Source organism: Bubalus kerabau, chromosome 1 (assembly GCF_029407905.1).
Source record: "Bubalus kerabau isolate K-KA32 ecotype Philippines breed swamp buffalo chromosome 1, PCC_UOA_SB_1v2, whole genome shotgun sequence".
NCBI lineage: Eukaryota > Metazoa > Chordata > Mammalia > Artiodactyla > Bovidae > Bubalus > Bubalus kerabau.
Window position 1 is genome coordinate 207259298 of NC_073624.1, and position 17622 is coordinate 207276919.

General features: G+C 41.3%; 2 protein-coding genes across 7 annotated transcripts in view; both read right to left on the reverse strand.

Annotated features, from left to right (window-relative positions):
• The window catches only part of UIMC1 (ubiquitin interaction motif containing 1), a 139263-nt gene extending 129379 nt beyond the window's left edge, over positions 1-9884 (reverse strand). For 5 of the 6 annotated variants that reach the window (XM_055551064.1, XM_055551059.1, XM_055551037.1 and 2 more), the window contains exon 1: positions 9712-9884. The gene's annotated coding sequence lies outside the window, so the exon portion shown is untranslated. Of the gene's footprint in view, positions 1-9517; positions 9656-9711 lie in introns of those variants that run through there. The other variant, XM_055551055.1, reaches the window with a different exon arrangement.
• A 5150-nt stretch (positions 9885-15034) lies between these two features.
• LOC129642134 (bolA-like protein 3) lies at positions 15035-15523 on the reverse strand. Its single transcript, XM_055566690.1, has one exon. It carries the CDS (start codon positions 15521-15523, stop codon positions 15197-15199), a length of 327 nt encoding a protein of 108 aa, XP_055422665.1. The 3' UTR covers positions 15035-15196.
• Between the last annotated feature and the right edge of the window lie 2099 nt (positions 15524-17622).

Consider the following 17622-nt stretch of genomic DNA (forward strand, 5'->3'; position numbering starts at 1 on the left):
GGCAACCCACTCCAGTATTCTTGCCTGGAGAATTCCAGGGACAGAGGAGCCTGGTGGGCTGCCGTCTATGGGGTAGCACAGAGTCGGACACAACTGAAGCGACTTAGCAGCAGCAGCATGTCTTTGGAGATATGTCTGTTTAGGTCTTTTTCCCACTCTTTGATTGGGTTGTGAAACCACAATTACATTTTCACCATCTTAATAAATCCTACATGCTGCAACTAAGAGTTCACATATCACAATAAAGATCGAAGATCCCACATGCAACAACTAAGACCCAGCACAGCCAAAAAGGCAAACAAGTTAAAAAGAAAGAAAAAGAATGAACTACTGATACATGCAACAACTTGGTTGACTCTTAAGGGAATTGTGTTGAGCAAAAAAAGTCCATCCTAAAAGACTGAAGACAAAAGGAGAAGGGGGTAACAGAGGATAAGATGGTTAGATAGCATCATTGACTCAACGGATATAAATTTGAGCAAACTCCAGGAGATAGTGAAGGACAAGGAAGCTTGGCATGCTCCAGTTTATGGGATCACAGTCAGACATGGCTTACTGACTGAACAACAAAAATGTTATACAGGGCTTCCCTGGTGGTCCAGGGGTTAAGAATCCACCTTGCAATGTGAGGGACACCAGTTGGATTCTTGGTCCAGGAAGATCCCACATGCTGCACAGCAACTAAGCCTGTGTGCCACAACTACTGAGCCAGCCCTCTAGAACCCATATGCTGCAACTACTGAAGCCTGAGCGCCTAGAGCCTGTGCTCCAGAACAAGAGAAGCCGCCTCAGTGAGAAGTCCACACACGACAATGAAGAGTAGCCCCTGCTCACCACAACTAGAGAAAGCCTGCATGCAGCAACAAAGACCCTACCACAGCCAAAAATGAAATAAAAAATATATAAATCTTTTTTATTTTCTATATTATTCCATTTATAAAAATGCGTGAAATGACAAAATTTTAGAAAACAAGCATATTGTTGTCAAGGGTTAGTGACAGGAGAGAGCAGGAAAGGACATGGGTTTGGTTAGAAAAGGGGTTCCTGTGGTGTTGGAACTGTTTAATTTCTTGATTGTTGTGGATAATACAGGAACTTACCCACAAATGACAAAATTGTAGTAGTTAACACACATACACAGAAACAGATAAATGAATATAAGTAAAATGGGGGAAATCTATCAGTGGGTTATACCAATGTCAGTATCAAGGTTGTGTTATTAAAGGATAATTTGAAATTCCAGTTCAAGATGGTGATGTTGCAGAATCTTGAACTCGCTTCCTCCCACAAATCTACAGCTATATACAGAACAATTTCCTGCAGGGAAGAAATAAAAAATTATACATACACACATACACACATATAACCCCATAGCTGAGCAAATCCTACACATCAGACAAACAAGAGAAATTTTACTTCAAAGTAAATCCCACACCCTCATGTAGTGACCCACAATCAGGAAGGAACTCAAAATCCCAATCTTCTCCCTGAGGAGTGAAGGGTTTGAACCCTGTATCTGGCAGCCCAACTTTTAAGATGCACCTGAGAGATGACCCCCAATACATCCAACTTTGAAACCTGACAGCACTTGCACTCATGAAACCCACAAGGCTACAGTAAACTGAGAAACAGTTCTCAAAGGGCTCACACCCACAGAAAACCACCAAGAGCCCAGCACAGAAGCCAACTGAAAAACACCCAAACTTTCTGTGAAAAATGTTTATTTGCTTATCATAAAGAACTGGCCTGACGAGCAGGCATCTAACTTAACACACATCTAAGCACCTGCTGAAATATTATTCAGAGACAAAGGCTGGTGGGTGACATCTTTGCACTCTTCCTCTGATTTGCTCCAGCTTGTCAGTATCTCACAGAACAGAGCTTGTACCCTCATCTGATGCCTTGATTTTTGCAGTTGCCACCAGAAGACACCTCTAGATTGCCAAATTCTAGTGGTCAACAAGGCTTACATTCAGAATCCCACAGGACTGTAGCTATCTGCATATTTTTTTTTAACATTTATTTGGCTGTGTCAGTTCTTAGTTATGGCACATGGGATCTTCATTGCAGCATACAGGATCTTTAGTTGTGGTGTGCAGGCTCTTCATTGAGACACGTGGACTTCTCTCTAGTTGTAGCAGGGGCTTCTCTTGTTTTAACGCAGAGGCTCAGTAGTTGTGGTACACAGGCTTAGTTGTCCTGCAGCATATGAGATCTTGGTTCCCTGACCAAGGATCAAATCCATGTCCCCTACATTGGAAGTCAGATTCTTAACCACTGGACCACCAGGGAAGTCCCTATCTGCATAATTTAAAGGCAGCTGCCTAAGAGTCTGGCTTCCAATCAGCCTTTTATCTAGGAGCAGAGTTCTTCCACTTTGGGATACTGACAGGTCTTGGCACATCTTAAACTACTGGGGGCCACTGAAAATAAAGTAGGCTGCTGGGACATTCACAAAGGTTTGAGAGACAACCAAGAGCTAAGGCAAAGTTGAATGATAAGATTCATCCCCTACACAGGGTCACTCTTTCAAAACTAAACAGTGGCTATTTCATCTAATGCATAACGAACTAATGCATATCTAACCAACACAGAGTCAGGGAAAATGAAAAAACAGACAAATATGTTTCAGGTGAAGGAACAAGGTAACACCTCAGAAAAAGACCTTAATGAAACAGAGATAAGTGATTTAACCTGATGAAAGTACAAAAGAATGGTTATAAAGATATTCACCAAGCTCAAGAGAAAAATGGAGGGACAAAGTGAGAATCTCAAAACAGAGGCAGAAAATAAAAGGAAGCACCAAATAGAAGTCACAGAGCTGAAGAATACAATGACTGAAATGGAAAATATAACGTGAAGGTTCAACAGCAGACCAGATGAAGCAAGAAAAAAAAGGGTCACTGCACTTAACGACAGGGCACTGGAACTCACCCAATCACAACAGCAAACAGAAAAAAAAAAAGAGTGAAGACAGCCTAGGAAACAAATGTTGTTGTTTAGTCGTTGTGTTCAACTCTTTGAGAATCTATGGACTGCAACATGCCAGGCTTTCCTGTCCTTTACTATCTTCCAGAGTTTGCTCAAACTCACATCCATTGAGTCAATGATGCCACCCAACCATCTCATCCTGTCACCCTCTTCTCCTCCTGCCCTCAATCTTTCCCAGCATCAAAGTCTTTTCCAATGAGTAGGCTCTTCTCATCAGGCAGCAAAAATATTGGAGCTTCAATTTCAGCATCAGTCCTTCCAATGAATAACCAGGATTAATTTCCTTTAGGATTGACTGGTTTGATATCCTTGCTGTGGATATCAAGAGTCTTCTCCAGCACCACAATTCAAAAGCATAAGTTCTTCGGTGTTCAGCCTTCTTTATGGTCCAACTCTCACATCCATATATGACTACTGGAAAAACCAATGCTTTGACTAGACGGACTTTTGTCAGCAAAGTGATATCTCTGCTTTTTAATACACTGTCTAGATTTGTCACAGCTTTTCTTCTAAGGAGCAAGCGTCTTTTAATTTTGTGGCTGCAGTCACCGTCTGTAGTGTTTTGGGAGGCCAAGAAAATAAAATCTGTCCTTGTTTCTACTTTTTCCCCATCTAATTGCCATGAAGTGATGGGACCAGATACCATGGTCTTAGTCTTCTGAATGTTGAGTTTTAAGCCAGCTTTTCACTCTCCTCTTTCACTCTCATCAAAAGGCTCTTTAGTTCCTCTCCACTTTCTGCCATTAGAGTAGTAGTATCTGCATATCTGAGGTTATTGATATTTCTCCCAGCAATCTTGATTCCAGCCTGTGATTCATCCAGCCCAACATTTCACATCGTGTACTCTGCATAGAAGTTAAATAAAAAGGGTGACAATATATAGTCTTGATGTACTCCTCTCTAAATTTTGAACCAGTCTGTTGTTCTATGTCCAGTTCTAACTGTTGCTTCTTGACCCGCATATAGGTTTCGCAGGAGGCAGGAAGGTAGTCTGGTATTCCCATCTCTTTAAGAATTTTCCACAGTTTGTTGCAATCCACATAAAGGCTTTAACATAGTCAACGAAGCAGAAGTAGATGTTTTTCTGGAACTCCCTTGCTTTCTCTATGATACAGCGGGTATCCCTGGAAGTTCTCAGCTCCTGTACTGTTAAAGCCTAGCTTGAAGAATTTTGAGCATTACCTTGCTAGCATGTGAAATAAGCACAACTCTACAGCAGTCTGAACATACTTTGGCATGGCTTTCTTTGGGATTGGAATGAAAACTTTTCCAGGACTGTGGCCATTGCTTAGTTTTCCAAATTTGCTGGTATAAGGAGTGTAGCATTTTAACAGCATCACCTTTTAGGATTTGAAATAGCTGAGCTGGAATTCCATCACCTCCACTAACTCAGATAATCGGAGGAGGCCCTGGCAACCCACTCCAGAACTCTTGCCTGGAAAATCCCATGGACGGAGGAGCCTGGTAGGCTGCAGTCCATGGAGTTGCTGGGAGTCGGACATGACTGAGTGACTTCACTTTCACGCATTGGAGAAGGAAATGGCAACCCACTCCAGTATTCTTGCCTGGAGAATCCCAGGGACGGGGGAGCCTGGTGGTCTGCCGTCTATGGGGTCGCACAGTGTCAGGCACAACTGAAGCGACTTAGTAGCGCTCGCTTCGGCAGCACATACACTGAAGTGACTTAGCAGCAGCAGCAGCTCAGACAATACTAACATGGCAATACTTCCCAAATTGACATACACAGTCAGTGCAATCCCTAATAAAATCCTAGTTGATTTTTTTGGTGAAAACTGACAAGTTGATCCTAAAATTGGCATGGAAATTCAAAATAATAATTGAAACAATTAAAACTATCTTGGGAAAAAAAAGTTGATGGACTAACACATCCTGATTTCAAAATCTAGTACAAAGGTACAGTAATCAAGACAGTGTGGCACTGGAGCTAAGAATGAATGCACAAATCAATGGAACAGAACTGACCGTCTGGAAATATATGGTCATGTTTACAGTCAACTTATTTTCAACAAGAGTGCCAAGACCATTCAATAGGGAAAAGAATCATCTTTCTAATATATGGTGCTGGAAAAACTGTACAGCCGGATGCAAAAGAATGAAATTGATCCCTACCCTCACACCATACAAAAATTAACTCAAAACAGATCAAATACTTAAATGTAGAAGCCAGAATTATAAAACTCACAGAACAGACAAGTTTTTACAAGCTTGAATTCAATAATGGTTTCTTATATATGACATCAAAAGCACAAGCAACAAAAGAAAAACTAGATAAACTGGACACCAAAAATCAAGAAATTCTGTGCTTCAAAGACACTATCAAGAAAGCAAAGGGATAGTCCACAGAACTGGAGACAATTCTTACAAATCACATATATGTTAAGGAGTTGTACTTAGAATATATATACATATATAGTCTTATAACTCAAAAATAAAACAGCAAATAACCCAATAAAAATTAGTCACAGAATCTAAGTACACATTTCTTTAATGATTATTTACAGACAGCAAATAAATGGGTAAAAAGATGCTGAATATGATTAGCCATTAGGGAAATGCAAATCAAAATCACAATGAGATACCACTTTACACCCAGCAGATGGGTGTATAATCAAAAAGATAAACAGTAACAAGTGTAGGCCAGGATGTGGAGAAATTAAACCTGCATACACTACTGATAGATATGTAAAACAGAGAAGACTCTCTGGAAAACAGTCTAGCAGCTCCTCAAAATGTTGAAATTAGAATTACCATGCAACCCAGCAATTCCACTCCTACATAAACAGCCAAAAGAAATTACAGTTTGTGTCCACACAAAAACCTGTACGTAAATATTCACAAAGCAGCATTACTCATGACAGCCCCAAAATGGAAACCACCCAAATATGCATCAACAGATGAAGGAATAAATAAAATGTATATCAGATCCATACAATGGAAAATTATCCAGCAATAAAAAGAAATGAAACACTGATACATGCAACAACACAGATGAAGTTTGAAAACATTATGATAAGTAAAAAGAAGTCAGAAGGACCACATACTGTCTGATTCCATTTACATGAAATACCCATACCGGTAAATCTAAATAGACAGACAGTAGGATCAGTGATTGCTTACAGATCAGGGGTATTGGTACTGATGAATTAGGGGTGTGGAATTTCTCTTTAGGGTGAAGAAATGTTCTAAAATTGATTGTTGTGATGGTTATACAACTGTGAAAATACTAAAAGCCACTGAATTGTACATTTTAGTGGGTAAATTTTATGGTATATGAATTATATCTCAATAAAGCTGTTTAAAAAAATTAAGCTATGGTGACCAAGTCAGAACACTAGTTACCTTTGGATTTAGTTACCTTTGGAGGGTACTAAATGAAAAGGGGCACAGGGGATCCTTTTGAGGTGTCAGAAATGTTTCATATCTTGATTTGGGTGGCAGTTACATGGATGTACATACTGAGCTATACAATTAAGATTGGTTCACTTCACTATATGCAAACAATACTTTTTTAATGATATATGTGAGTGAATGACTATTTTATTTAATCCTTATAAAAACCTAAGAAGTAAATATATAATGAGGAAACATAGGTTCAAAACACTAACCTGCCCAAAGTCACAAGGCAGGCACTTGTATTTCTATCTCTCAACTCTAAATCCTAACTCCAATATTCCATGACTTAATCTTTGGATTTCTGATATAAGGTATGACACATAAATATTAGATGAATCGGTGGCACTAGTGGTAAAGAACCCGCCTGCCAATGCAGGAGATTTAAGAGACACGAGTTCGATCCCTGGGTCAGGAAGATCCCCTGGAGGAGGAAATAGCAACCCACTCCAGTATTCTTACCTGGAGAATCCCATGGACAGAGGAGCCTGGTGAGTTCCAGTCCATAGGATCGCAAAAAGTCAGACACAACTGAAGTGACTTAGCATACTTTATGCTATATATTTAAATTATTAAATATAATTCAATAAAATATTTAAATTATATATATTTAACTTATTGAATGCTATATAAGGGCACAAAAGGCTAAATTACAGGTCAAAGGAAACTATTGCTATATGGAGAATAGTAAGACTTGAGATGATACTTGAATCTAAGAGAACAGCTTGAACAGGACTTGGAAGTAGGGATAAGTATGGGGTCAGACAGGAGGAATCATAGTGCCCTAGGAAAACATCTTGTTAGATTTGAACATATTGGTTTCAATAATTAAATGTATTGAAACCAATATGTTCAAATCTGATAGCAATGGTGCTACACCATCAAATACCTCTAATTTCTTAAAGACATGTAAAGAAATAAAAACTGTTCTCCTTAGCACAGAACCATTTACAGGCTCAAAGTGTGTTTTCAAAGAATCCTAGTAAATAAGGGATCAATAAGCATTAAGTGAGAGGCAGCCCACAGACAGATTCCAAAATTCCAGTGCTTTGTGACATTTAGCCACACTATTTCCATGGAAATTCTAAGAGTAAAAAAGGTCATGTGCATGTGTGCTAAGTTGCTTCAGTTGTGTCTAACTCTTTACAACCCCATAGACTATAACCTGACAGACTCTTCTGTCCATGGGATTCTCCAGGCAAGAATACTGGAGTGGGTTGCCATTTCCTCCTCTAAGGGATCTTCCCCACCCAGGGATTGAACCCGTGTCTTCTGCGGCTCGTGAACTGCAGGCGGATTCTTTACCACTGAGCCACCGGGGAAGTCCCTAAAGAAGTCACTGTTCAGCTAATTTAAACAAGCAATCTAACATAATTCAACTCCTATTTAAGCTGCCATCTTTCAAAATGAAAAAAAAAATCACTAAAATAATGGCTTATCTTCAATTACTTGAATAGAAGCTACAGAAGGAATTATCACTAAGTGTCTACAAAGAAGGAATAGAGTCTAGATACCAATACGTTCTTCTCAATCATAACATAAACAAAACGTCTCTAAAAGAATGCAAAGGCAGGAAAGGTGACCCAAAAATGAGACTCGTTATATTACAGTTGGTAGTGTCCTTGAAAATCTCCAATTTGTAAGATATTATTTGTCATTTTTGTTCAACACATCCATCTTCTTGATCTATGCAAAGAACAATCACTGACAAGAAAATTTAAAATCTTGACATTCTACCTACCAAACCTGTCAAAACTACTCTGAAAGCCTGGAGGCACTGGGACCTTAACAGTACTCTCTGATTGATTGACTCTTACTTCTAAATAAGCTACCATTCAAGAAATCTGATACCAAGCTCTTCATCAAATCACATGAGCTTTACTGTTTCTCCAATTTAAAAAAAAGTAAATGCACACCTACACACACACACACACACCGATGCTCTATATGCCTACACACACACACACCCCCCCCCCCACGATGCTCTATTTCCCAGTTTATACTCAGCCTCAGTTTAAGACAAGTGTGTAAAAACAGAATCCAAACACAATGAGTAACAGTTATTTACTGGGTCCCAGGGAGGCCTGGCGTGCTGCAATTCATGGGGTCGCAAAGAGTCGGACACGACTGAGCGACTGAACTGAACTGGACACTATTGTAGGTACCTCAAATGCATTATAGAGGTTATTCCTCCCAAAAACTCTATATGCTAGGTTTCATGATTTTAGGACACTTTTATCATAATTTTTACACGTTAGGAAACTCAAAATCAAACATCTGGTAATTTCTTAAATTCAAAATGGGAATGCTGATAATTGAAGCACAATGTATCTGATTTCAAAAAGACATTTTTTACTTCAACTAAAAGGCACTATCTCTGACAGGAAAAAATAAAGACAGTAGACTTTCACTTGTTCATACTCAGTGACTATATACAAGAACACTGGAGTCACGCTGGCTGGATTCAAAACCAGCTCAACCGCTTACACCATGTGTGTCTTTGATCCTCAGTTATCTAACACGTAAGTTAAAGACGGTACAAGTACCTATGGCATAAGACTGTCGTGAACGTTCAACAAACGTGTATGTGTACAAGGCTTGAAACACTGTTTATCATCCTACAGAACGGAAACATAGTACTTCTGTGCCAGGGGGAAGTGGTACACGACGATCAGGATTCCCAAGGAAAATCTTAATTTCTGGGCAAAATAACCTAGACCACTAACCAACAGAAAACAGTAGCCTGGAGGAGATAGGGAGCGTGAGGAGAAAGTGGGTGGGGGACCCAGTCGACCTGACTCCGAGAGGTCCCGGCTGTGAGGCCCCACGAAAGAAGGCGGCATAGACGGAGCCCCCTCCCTGGGTGCTCAGCGTGAGGAAGACGCCTCCGGAGGTGGGCGGGGACCGAGGCCGGTGGCAGGAGACCCAGAAGGGCCGAAAGGGACCCGAGGAGGATGAAGGCCGCACCCTCGGTTTGAGGGGAGCGGGCCCGGCAGTCGAGGGAGGAAGACCATCCGGGGTCCCCAGAGGCCCCATCGGCGTCCCGAGGGCCCTCCCCGGCGTCCAGAGGCGCCCAGTATCCTGAGGGGCCATCCTCGGTGTCGTAACGGCCTACCCTGGTGTCTCGAAGGGCCGTCCTGTCAGCAGGCGCCCACCTTGGCGTCCGAAGAGACCCGCCTCAGCATCAAGAGGGTCCTAACCCCAAGTCAGAGGCTCCGCTCCGGAGAAGAGTGGGCCGCGCCCCAACTGAGGGGGAAGAGGAGGCGGGAAGAAGGCGGCTGGAGGTGTGCCGAAGCGGCTGGTACTCACCGACCGTCCGCGCCACGCGGATGAGCCCCTCCTCTCAAGTCCTGTTGGTCGCCAGCGGCCGCAGCACGTCAGGAATCTGAGGCGGGCGAGCGCGCGCGAACCTGAAACACCACGGGGTTGCGACGGGCTCTCGGGGCGGGCGCATGCGCGGGCGTCCAAGGACGGAACCAACCCGTACTGAGCGGGGGAGGCTGCCACAGGACATACCAACTGTGTGAGGTGGGGGGTCGCCATCAACCGGAGGCAGATTTCATCTCCAAGAGTCGACTGGGCACCTCCCAGTGGTCTCGCAGTTTGTTCGTTTGCTTTACCCTTTGCTAGTACTTTGAGGGAAACCAAAGAGTAGAAGTAACAGAGTCTGCGAAACCCTACCGTGAAACCTTGAAAGTCTTCTCTGCAACATCAAGCCTCGTCTGGCCCTGTTTTTGCGTATAACTTAAGTTACTCTGAAATTATCTGTTCATAAGATAATGAAAACAATCTCCGGATGGTAAATGTTATTAAAGTCTGACCATTTCAGGAGAAGAACGGACTCTGGGAAGTGGAGACTCTTAAAGATGCAAGGTAGAAGCATAAAATAAGAACAGCCACCTGTGGTGAAATTTAAAATTTTTATGACCCAGCAATTTCATGTCTACAAGTGTGCAGAAGATGTGTTCATGTTCCGGCCCGCTTCCTTGTGAAAAATATAAACAAAGGAAATGTACAATAAGATGTGAATGAATAAAATGGTATGCTCTATAATAAAATATTACATATAAGACTCATAAATGAGTACTATATATATCGACATTTGACAGCTCGTAAGAGTAGTTGAATAGTAATGTGTCAATAAATATGTTACTGAAAATTTGGTCCTTGTCACCACACCAAATGAGAGTGATGGGGACAAGGTTTTGAGGATAAAGGAAGAAGAAATGTATTGTTCCTGCTGCTGCTGCTGCTAAGTCACGTCAGCCGTGTCCGACTGTGTGACCCCATAGATGGCAGCCCACCAGGCTCCCCCGTCCCTGGGATTCTCCAGGCAAGAACACTGGAGTGGGTTGCCATTTCCTTCTCCAATGCATGAAAGGGAAAATTGAAAGTGAAGTCGCTCAGTCGTGTCCAACTCTTAGCGACCCCATGGACTGCAGCCTATCAGGCTCCTCCATCCATGGGATTTTCCAGGCAAGAGTACTGGAGTGGGTTGCCATTGCCTTCTCCAGAAATTTATTGATTTGCCACCAAATGAGGAGGGTGGCAGACTAGAGACTGGGAAACTATGACCTGCCATATAGGGAGAAAGCAGGTGTATTTAAAGAAAAGTCTTGAAGCTGGGGTTAAGGTAAGAGGAACACGCAGAGATGAATATGTATATACACACCATGACAATATGACTTGTGGACTTTCTGAAGATATGGTCCATATAACCCTAGCAAGTAGTAAAGAGCCTGGCCAAAAATAAACACCCAAAACTTGTTGATTGAATTGAATTTGGAAATGGGGAGATCAGAAAAGGTTTCAGCATAGGGCCAGAAATGTCCTTTTGAAGCATCTTACTTCAGAGAAAAATGTTTATCAATTGTTGTTAACAGCCATCTTGCAAGCCTAAAGAGAGGCAGCCTATGGCGTGCAGCCTCTAAGATGGCCCCCAAACATCCTGCCTCCTGGCAATCACATTCTTATGGAATTCCTCCTTCCCTTTGAGTGTGGGCTACACTTAATGACTCTCTTTCAAAAAACAGATAATATGAGAGAAATGCTGGGATGTCATTTCCACAATTAGGTTATAAAAAGACTCGAGCAGGCTTCCCTTATGGCTCAGTGGTAAAGAATCCACCTGCCAATGCAGCAGACACATTTTGATCCCTGGTCGGGGAAGATCCCACATGCCGGGGAGCAGCTAAGCCCACAACTACTTAGCCTGTGCTCTAGAGCCCGGGAGCCACAACTATTGAGCCTGCATGCTGCAACTACTAAAGCCCATGCACCTAGAGCCTGTGCTCTGCAATAAAAGAAGCCACATCTATGAGAAGACTGCACATGACAAGAAGAGCAGCCCCCACTTGTTGCAACTAGAGAAAGTCAGAGCAAAGCAACAAAGACCTAGAGCAGCCAAAAATAACATAAATAAATAAATAATTTTTTAAAGTATGTTCGTAGGCCTGGGAGGGTGGGTGGATACATAATAAGCCAAAAATAGAGACTATTTCTGGAAAGGGAGCTAGAAGTCCAAATATGTGTTCAGACAAAGAGAACCTTAATTTATCTGTAATGTTCTCATTTTATTTTCACAACTTCTATATAATTTTAAATAAATAAACCATATATTTATAAAACAAACAAAGCAATCACTCAGTTCAGTTCAGTTCAGTCACTAAGTCATGTCTGAATCTTTGCAAACCCATGGACTAGCACGCCAGGCCTCCCTGCCGGGGTCCAGCCCCAGCAGGATCCAGGGGTACCCTCAGGATGACGGCTTAGGCGATAAGGATAGCAAAGTGGAGAGCAGGGCTTGATCTTCCTTGATTAACACAGAAAGCCAATAAAGCTCCTGTGTTCCAAGGAGTCATCCTGAAAGAACAACAGAGAGAGAAAAGGAGGGAAAAGGAAAAAAGAACGACACGGGGAGACCAAGCTTCGGTGAGCGAGGTCCATAACTATTTTCAAAAGGAACTTTTATACCTTGACTTGTACATAGAGGGAAATGAAAGATGCAAAGTCATACAGAGTCAGCCCAAACATTACATCTGTTTTGTCTACCAAAACCAGGATTTTTTCTGTACACCTTTCCCATAAAAAATGTTGTGTACATTATCTTCTGGCCTTGGAGGCCTGTGGACATTTTATGACCCTTTTTTGATAAAGGCTATTCAGCCAGAACACTTATTTTCCCTTGAAGTGTTTTTTCTTTATTTCTCCCAGCCTCAGAAAATACGAAATAAAGTTACATTCTCACAGAGCAAAGGTGCAGTGGGTCACAACAAAGAAAGAACCAATTAGCTCAAAGGTCTGATGTGGTTAATTCCAAGGCTGCTACTTGTTTTTCTTACATTCCAACTATGTTAACCAATGCACTCCCAGATGCACAATGGATAAGGGATATGGGCACTTGGCAGCAAGCACTGGCCCAATAATGAAGCCCCTTACCAATACTATCTATTCTAATAATTTTTCATCCCTTAAAGGACTCTATGCTCGTTAGGACTTTTAGAATGTTTTGGCTTCCTGTGTCTTTCAAGGTTGGGGAGTTGTGAACAATCATGTGTGTTAATTGCAAGAGTATGGATAAACCTGTCAGGCAAGCTAGAATGCCAACAGAGGGGTTAAAATAGAAATATTCCTTTCATGTTCAGGAGACTTATTAACTAAAGCCCTAAGTTTATTTTTTCCAGAGAAAGGTGGTCAGGGATAGCCCCCTGTTAATGTCAGAAGAGCTGGTGAAAGGCACAAAATAGTAAGACAGACAGATTTTGGTTTTGGGGGTAGATGCTCGAGCAGATTCAGGGGGTCCCTTGAGGCCTGATCCGCCTTTTCCTGTCAGGTCTCTTCCGCATGACCTTTGTCATGAGTGGGATCTCCCTTGGTGGCTCCCGGCACCTCCCTGTCCATCACCAACTCCCAGAGCCTACCCAAACTCATGTACATTGAGTTGGTGATGTCATCCAACCATCTCATCCTCTGTCATCCCCTTCTCCTCCTGCTGCTGCTGCTGCTAAGTCAGTTCAGTCGTGTCCGACTCTGTGCGATCCCGCAGATGGCAGCCCACCAGGCTCTGCCATCCCTGGGATTCTCCAGGCAAGAACACTGGAGTGGGTTGCCATTTCCTTCTCCAGAAATGTATTGATTTGCCACCAAATGAGGAGGGTGGCAGACTAGAGTCTGGGAAACTATGACCTGCCTTCTGGGGAGAAAGCAGGTGTATTTAAATCTTTCCCAGCATTAGGGTCTTTTCAAATGAGTCAGCTCTTCGCATCAGATGGCCAAAGTATTGGAGTTTCAGCTTCAACATCAGTCCTTCCAATGAACACTCAGGACTGATCTCCTTTAGGATGGACAGGTTGGATCTCCTTGCAGTCCAAGGGACTCTCAAGAGTCTTCTCCAACACCACAGTTCAAAAGCATCAATTCTTCGGCGCTCAGCTTTCTTTAAAAGCAACCACTAGAGACCATTTAATGATTGCTGCATCAAGGGATCTAATCTTTCTGTGTTGATCTTTTTTTTTCTAAAGTTTTTCTTGTCATTTCTGCATAGACCTTCTTGTCATTTATAAAGTTGGTTATTTATTAACATTAGGAAAATCATTTGTTTACAACTCCTCATGTTCCACGTGGAAATACTACAGTTAGTGTAAAAAGCCTGGCCCCTCTCTACCTCCTTCCTCACACCTCCCAGAGTAGGACAGACTTATATGACTGATAGGTTTCAGAGAAGGAACCGCACTTGCTTTTCCCAGTCCTTTCCTCACTCTCTCTCAGATCTGCCCACCTGCATGAAGCACATTTTTTCTGCTCTTCTCTGCTATAACTTTTCAGCACATCACACCATCCCTCACCTCTACTGTACACACCAAGAAAAGCTGAGACTGTTAAGATGTACCCATAACATGGCAAGGGCTTCCCAGGTGGCACTAGTGGTAAAGAATCTGCCTGCAAATGCAGAAGAGATGTAAGTTTGATCCTTAGGTCAGGAAGATCCCCTGGAGGAGGGCATGGCAACCCACTCCCGTATTCTTGCCTGGTGAATCCCATCAACAGGGGAGCCTGGTGGGTTGCCGTCCATAGGGTTGCACAAAGAGTCAGACATGACTGAAGCAACTTAGCACAGGCACACATATGACATGGCAAGCTCATCCAATTCAGGATTGAAATATAAGCAAGCTCACCTGGTTAACACACTAATCTTTCAATCCATTCCAATCTTGGCCAAAGAACAGGAATGTTATTTATTGACCTCCTCAAACCACAATAATTAGGAAGCTGATAATTCTTTACTTTTCTTTAAAAAAGAAAATTGTAGGGCTATATAATTATCTACTCCTGTAAAACTATAGTGAAAGAGAACAGTACCAAAGCACATGTGCACAGCATCCAAGAAAATGCTGGAAGAGTCTCAAGTATATGCATACAGCACCTGGTTAGTCATTATGTAATCTTCTCTTTTTTCTTTTCATTTCTCTTTTTTTCATTTTTTGGCCTCAGCATTTATTATACCATTGGGCTCTTTCAAATCTATATTTCTATTTATTTATAAATAGAAATATTTGTATTTATAGGGAATACACACCATTAGATAGTGTTCTTTTTTTTTTGTAATGAAAAAAACTTTTACTTATCTGTTGCCTTTAATTTAATATCTAAATAGATACCATATTCTTCTATAATTACAATATGGAAATGTCTATGAACAAAATAGGTAAGTTTTTTGTCATATGCTGAGGGAGGAACGGTGGTAGGAAGATTCATCCAAAGTTTTAGCAGTAGCATCAACACAGCCAGAGTATGGTCAGTGTTTGGGGACAGAGGTAAATATCCGCAATCCATGCATACCTTTGATTTCTTCTTTTAGTGCCTGATTAACCATCTGGTGCTGCTGGACATTCTCCTTAAATTCTTCTGATTCAATTTTAATTTCATACATTGCCCCACAGCCTCCTGAAATGTCAGTGACTTTGATAGCTGTAGCTCCAGGAAACTTTTCTTTGAGAATCTGGGTCACTTTTAGCTCCCCGTTGGTCTGTGAGGCAAACATGCGCTGGGCCCAGTGGAGAAGAGGAAGCCGGCGGGTTCCGCAAAGCAGAGGCACTGCCTCCGCCGGGCTCCACGCCGCCATGCCCGCCGTAGATAGTGTTCTTGATTCCGTTTAGAAATAAAATTTTCCTTCTCTTTTTTAAAGCTTCCATCTCAGTTTAACTGAAGAACAGCTTGAAATTGCAAGCAAGCTATTTTTTTTCGACCATTATAATTAACAAATACTCATCTATTTGATGGAGAAGGCAATGGCAACCCACTCCAGTACTCTTGCCTGGAAAATCCCATGGATGGAGGAGCCTGGTGGGCTGCAGTCCATGGGGTCGCGACTGAGCGACTTCCCTTTCACTTTTCACTTTCACGCATTGGAGAAGGAAATGGCAACCCACTCCAGTGTTCTTGCCTGGAGAATCCCAGGGACAGTGGAGCCTGGTGGGCTGCCGTCTATGGGGTCGCACAGAGTCGGACACGACTGAAGCGACGCAGCAGCAGCAGCATCTATTTGAATCTTAATTTTTTTAGATATTATAAATCAGATTAAAGAAACATCTGCCTTCAGTCATACAAAAATACATATACATAAGTTTATCCATTGGTGATTTTATTTTATTTTGGGGGGTTTTCTTTTGGCTGTGTCACATGGCTTGCAGCATCTTAATTCCCTGACCAGGGATTGAACCTGTGCCCCCTGCAATGGAAGCATTGAGTCCTAACCACTGGACTGCCAGGGAACTCCCTCACTGGTAATTTTAAAATACTGAAAATAAATGTTCAGTCATAGGAGAATGAAACATCCAGTTACAGGACTATTGGGACTTAGTATAGCCACTATGGAGAACAGTTTGAAAGTTCCTTAAAAAACTAAAATTAGACCTACTATATGATCCACCAATCCTGCTCCTAGGCATATATCTAGAGAAAAGCATAATTTGAAAAGATAAAGCACCCCAATGTTCATTGCAGCACCATTTATAATAGCCAGGACATGGAAGCAACCTAAATGTCCATCAACAGAGGAGTGAATAAAAAAGATGTGGTACATATATACAATGGAATATTACTTGGCCATAAAAAGTGAAATAATGCTGTTTGCAGCAACATGGATGGACCTAGAGTGAAGTCAGACAGAGAAAGACATATGATATTGCTTATATGTGGAATATTTTTTAAAAGAGTATATATGAACATATTTATAAAACAGAAATAGAGTTACAGAGGTAGAAAACAAACTTAGAGTCACCAGGGAGTAAGGGGAGAAGGGATAAATTAGGAGATTGAGATTGATACATACTACCTTGGAAAAACAGAAAGTCACCTTGGAAAAAGCCTGAAGTTAACTCTTATCATGTCCTTTAAATACACAGCTCACTCTACTTGAAACTTCAGACTTGGGCAAATTAGTAGAACTTTAAGCCAAGGAAAAAAAAAAGGCAAAGGGACATTTAAAATCTCAAACATGAGATCTCTGTCTGTCTCTCTGGATATGTAGGTATCAGTGTGTGTCCTTGTCTTTTGATAATATTGCTACAATTAATTTGTAAATAAGCTCTAATTTAATTGGCTTAAAGAAAAGTAATGCTTACAAAACAAACAATTCTGAATACAAGATAAATTAAACTGAATGAATTTCAGGTTCACATGAACTGGGAAATATTCAATATTAAATTAATACCTGGTATCAATATTAATGTTTGTTAATCTAATTAATATGGACATATCTAAGAATCATCAACATTAAGTATAATACTTTTATTATGCCTAGATTTAATATAAACTAAATAAGATCTTAGTATATCTATTGCAAATTTTTCAACAAGGAAAGTCTTGATATGAAAAAACTTTTAAGGAAAGAAAATGCAAATGAGATAAGAGCTTTAGGTGATTTATGTTTCCTAATCTATAGACTGGTGAAATAAAGGACAGTTCATGGTTGCTTAAGGAAAGTAGGACATGTGCTTTTATTAAAAAGGTATAAGGAGTGGAATTACATTTTATTAAGGCAAAAGGAAGTAAGTCTGACTTACAGGTGGCTGTTCTCTGAATGGACAAATAAAGTGATAAATACAGAAAGTGAAAAAAAGTTTTATGGAAAGTGGATCCTGAGAAGAGTTTTGTGGATAGTACAAGTTTTCCTGAGATGTTGAACTGCCTTTGAAATCTTTTATTTCTCCTTTATTGACT

What these genes read in the sequence shown, in the direction of transcription:
- LOC129642134 (XM_055566690.1), bottom strand. Translation starts at nt 15,523, where the DNA reads ATGGCGGCGTGGAGCCCGGCGGAGGCAGTGCCTCTGCTTTGCGGAACC.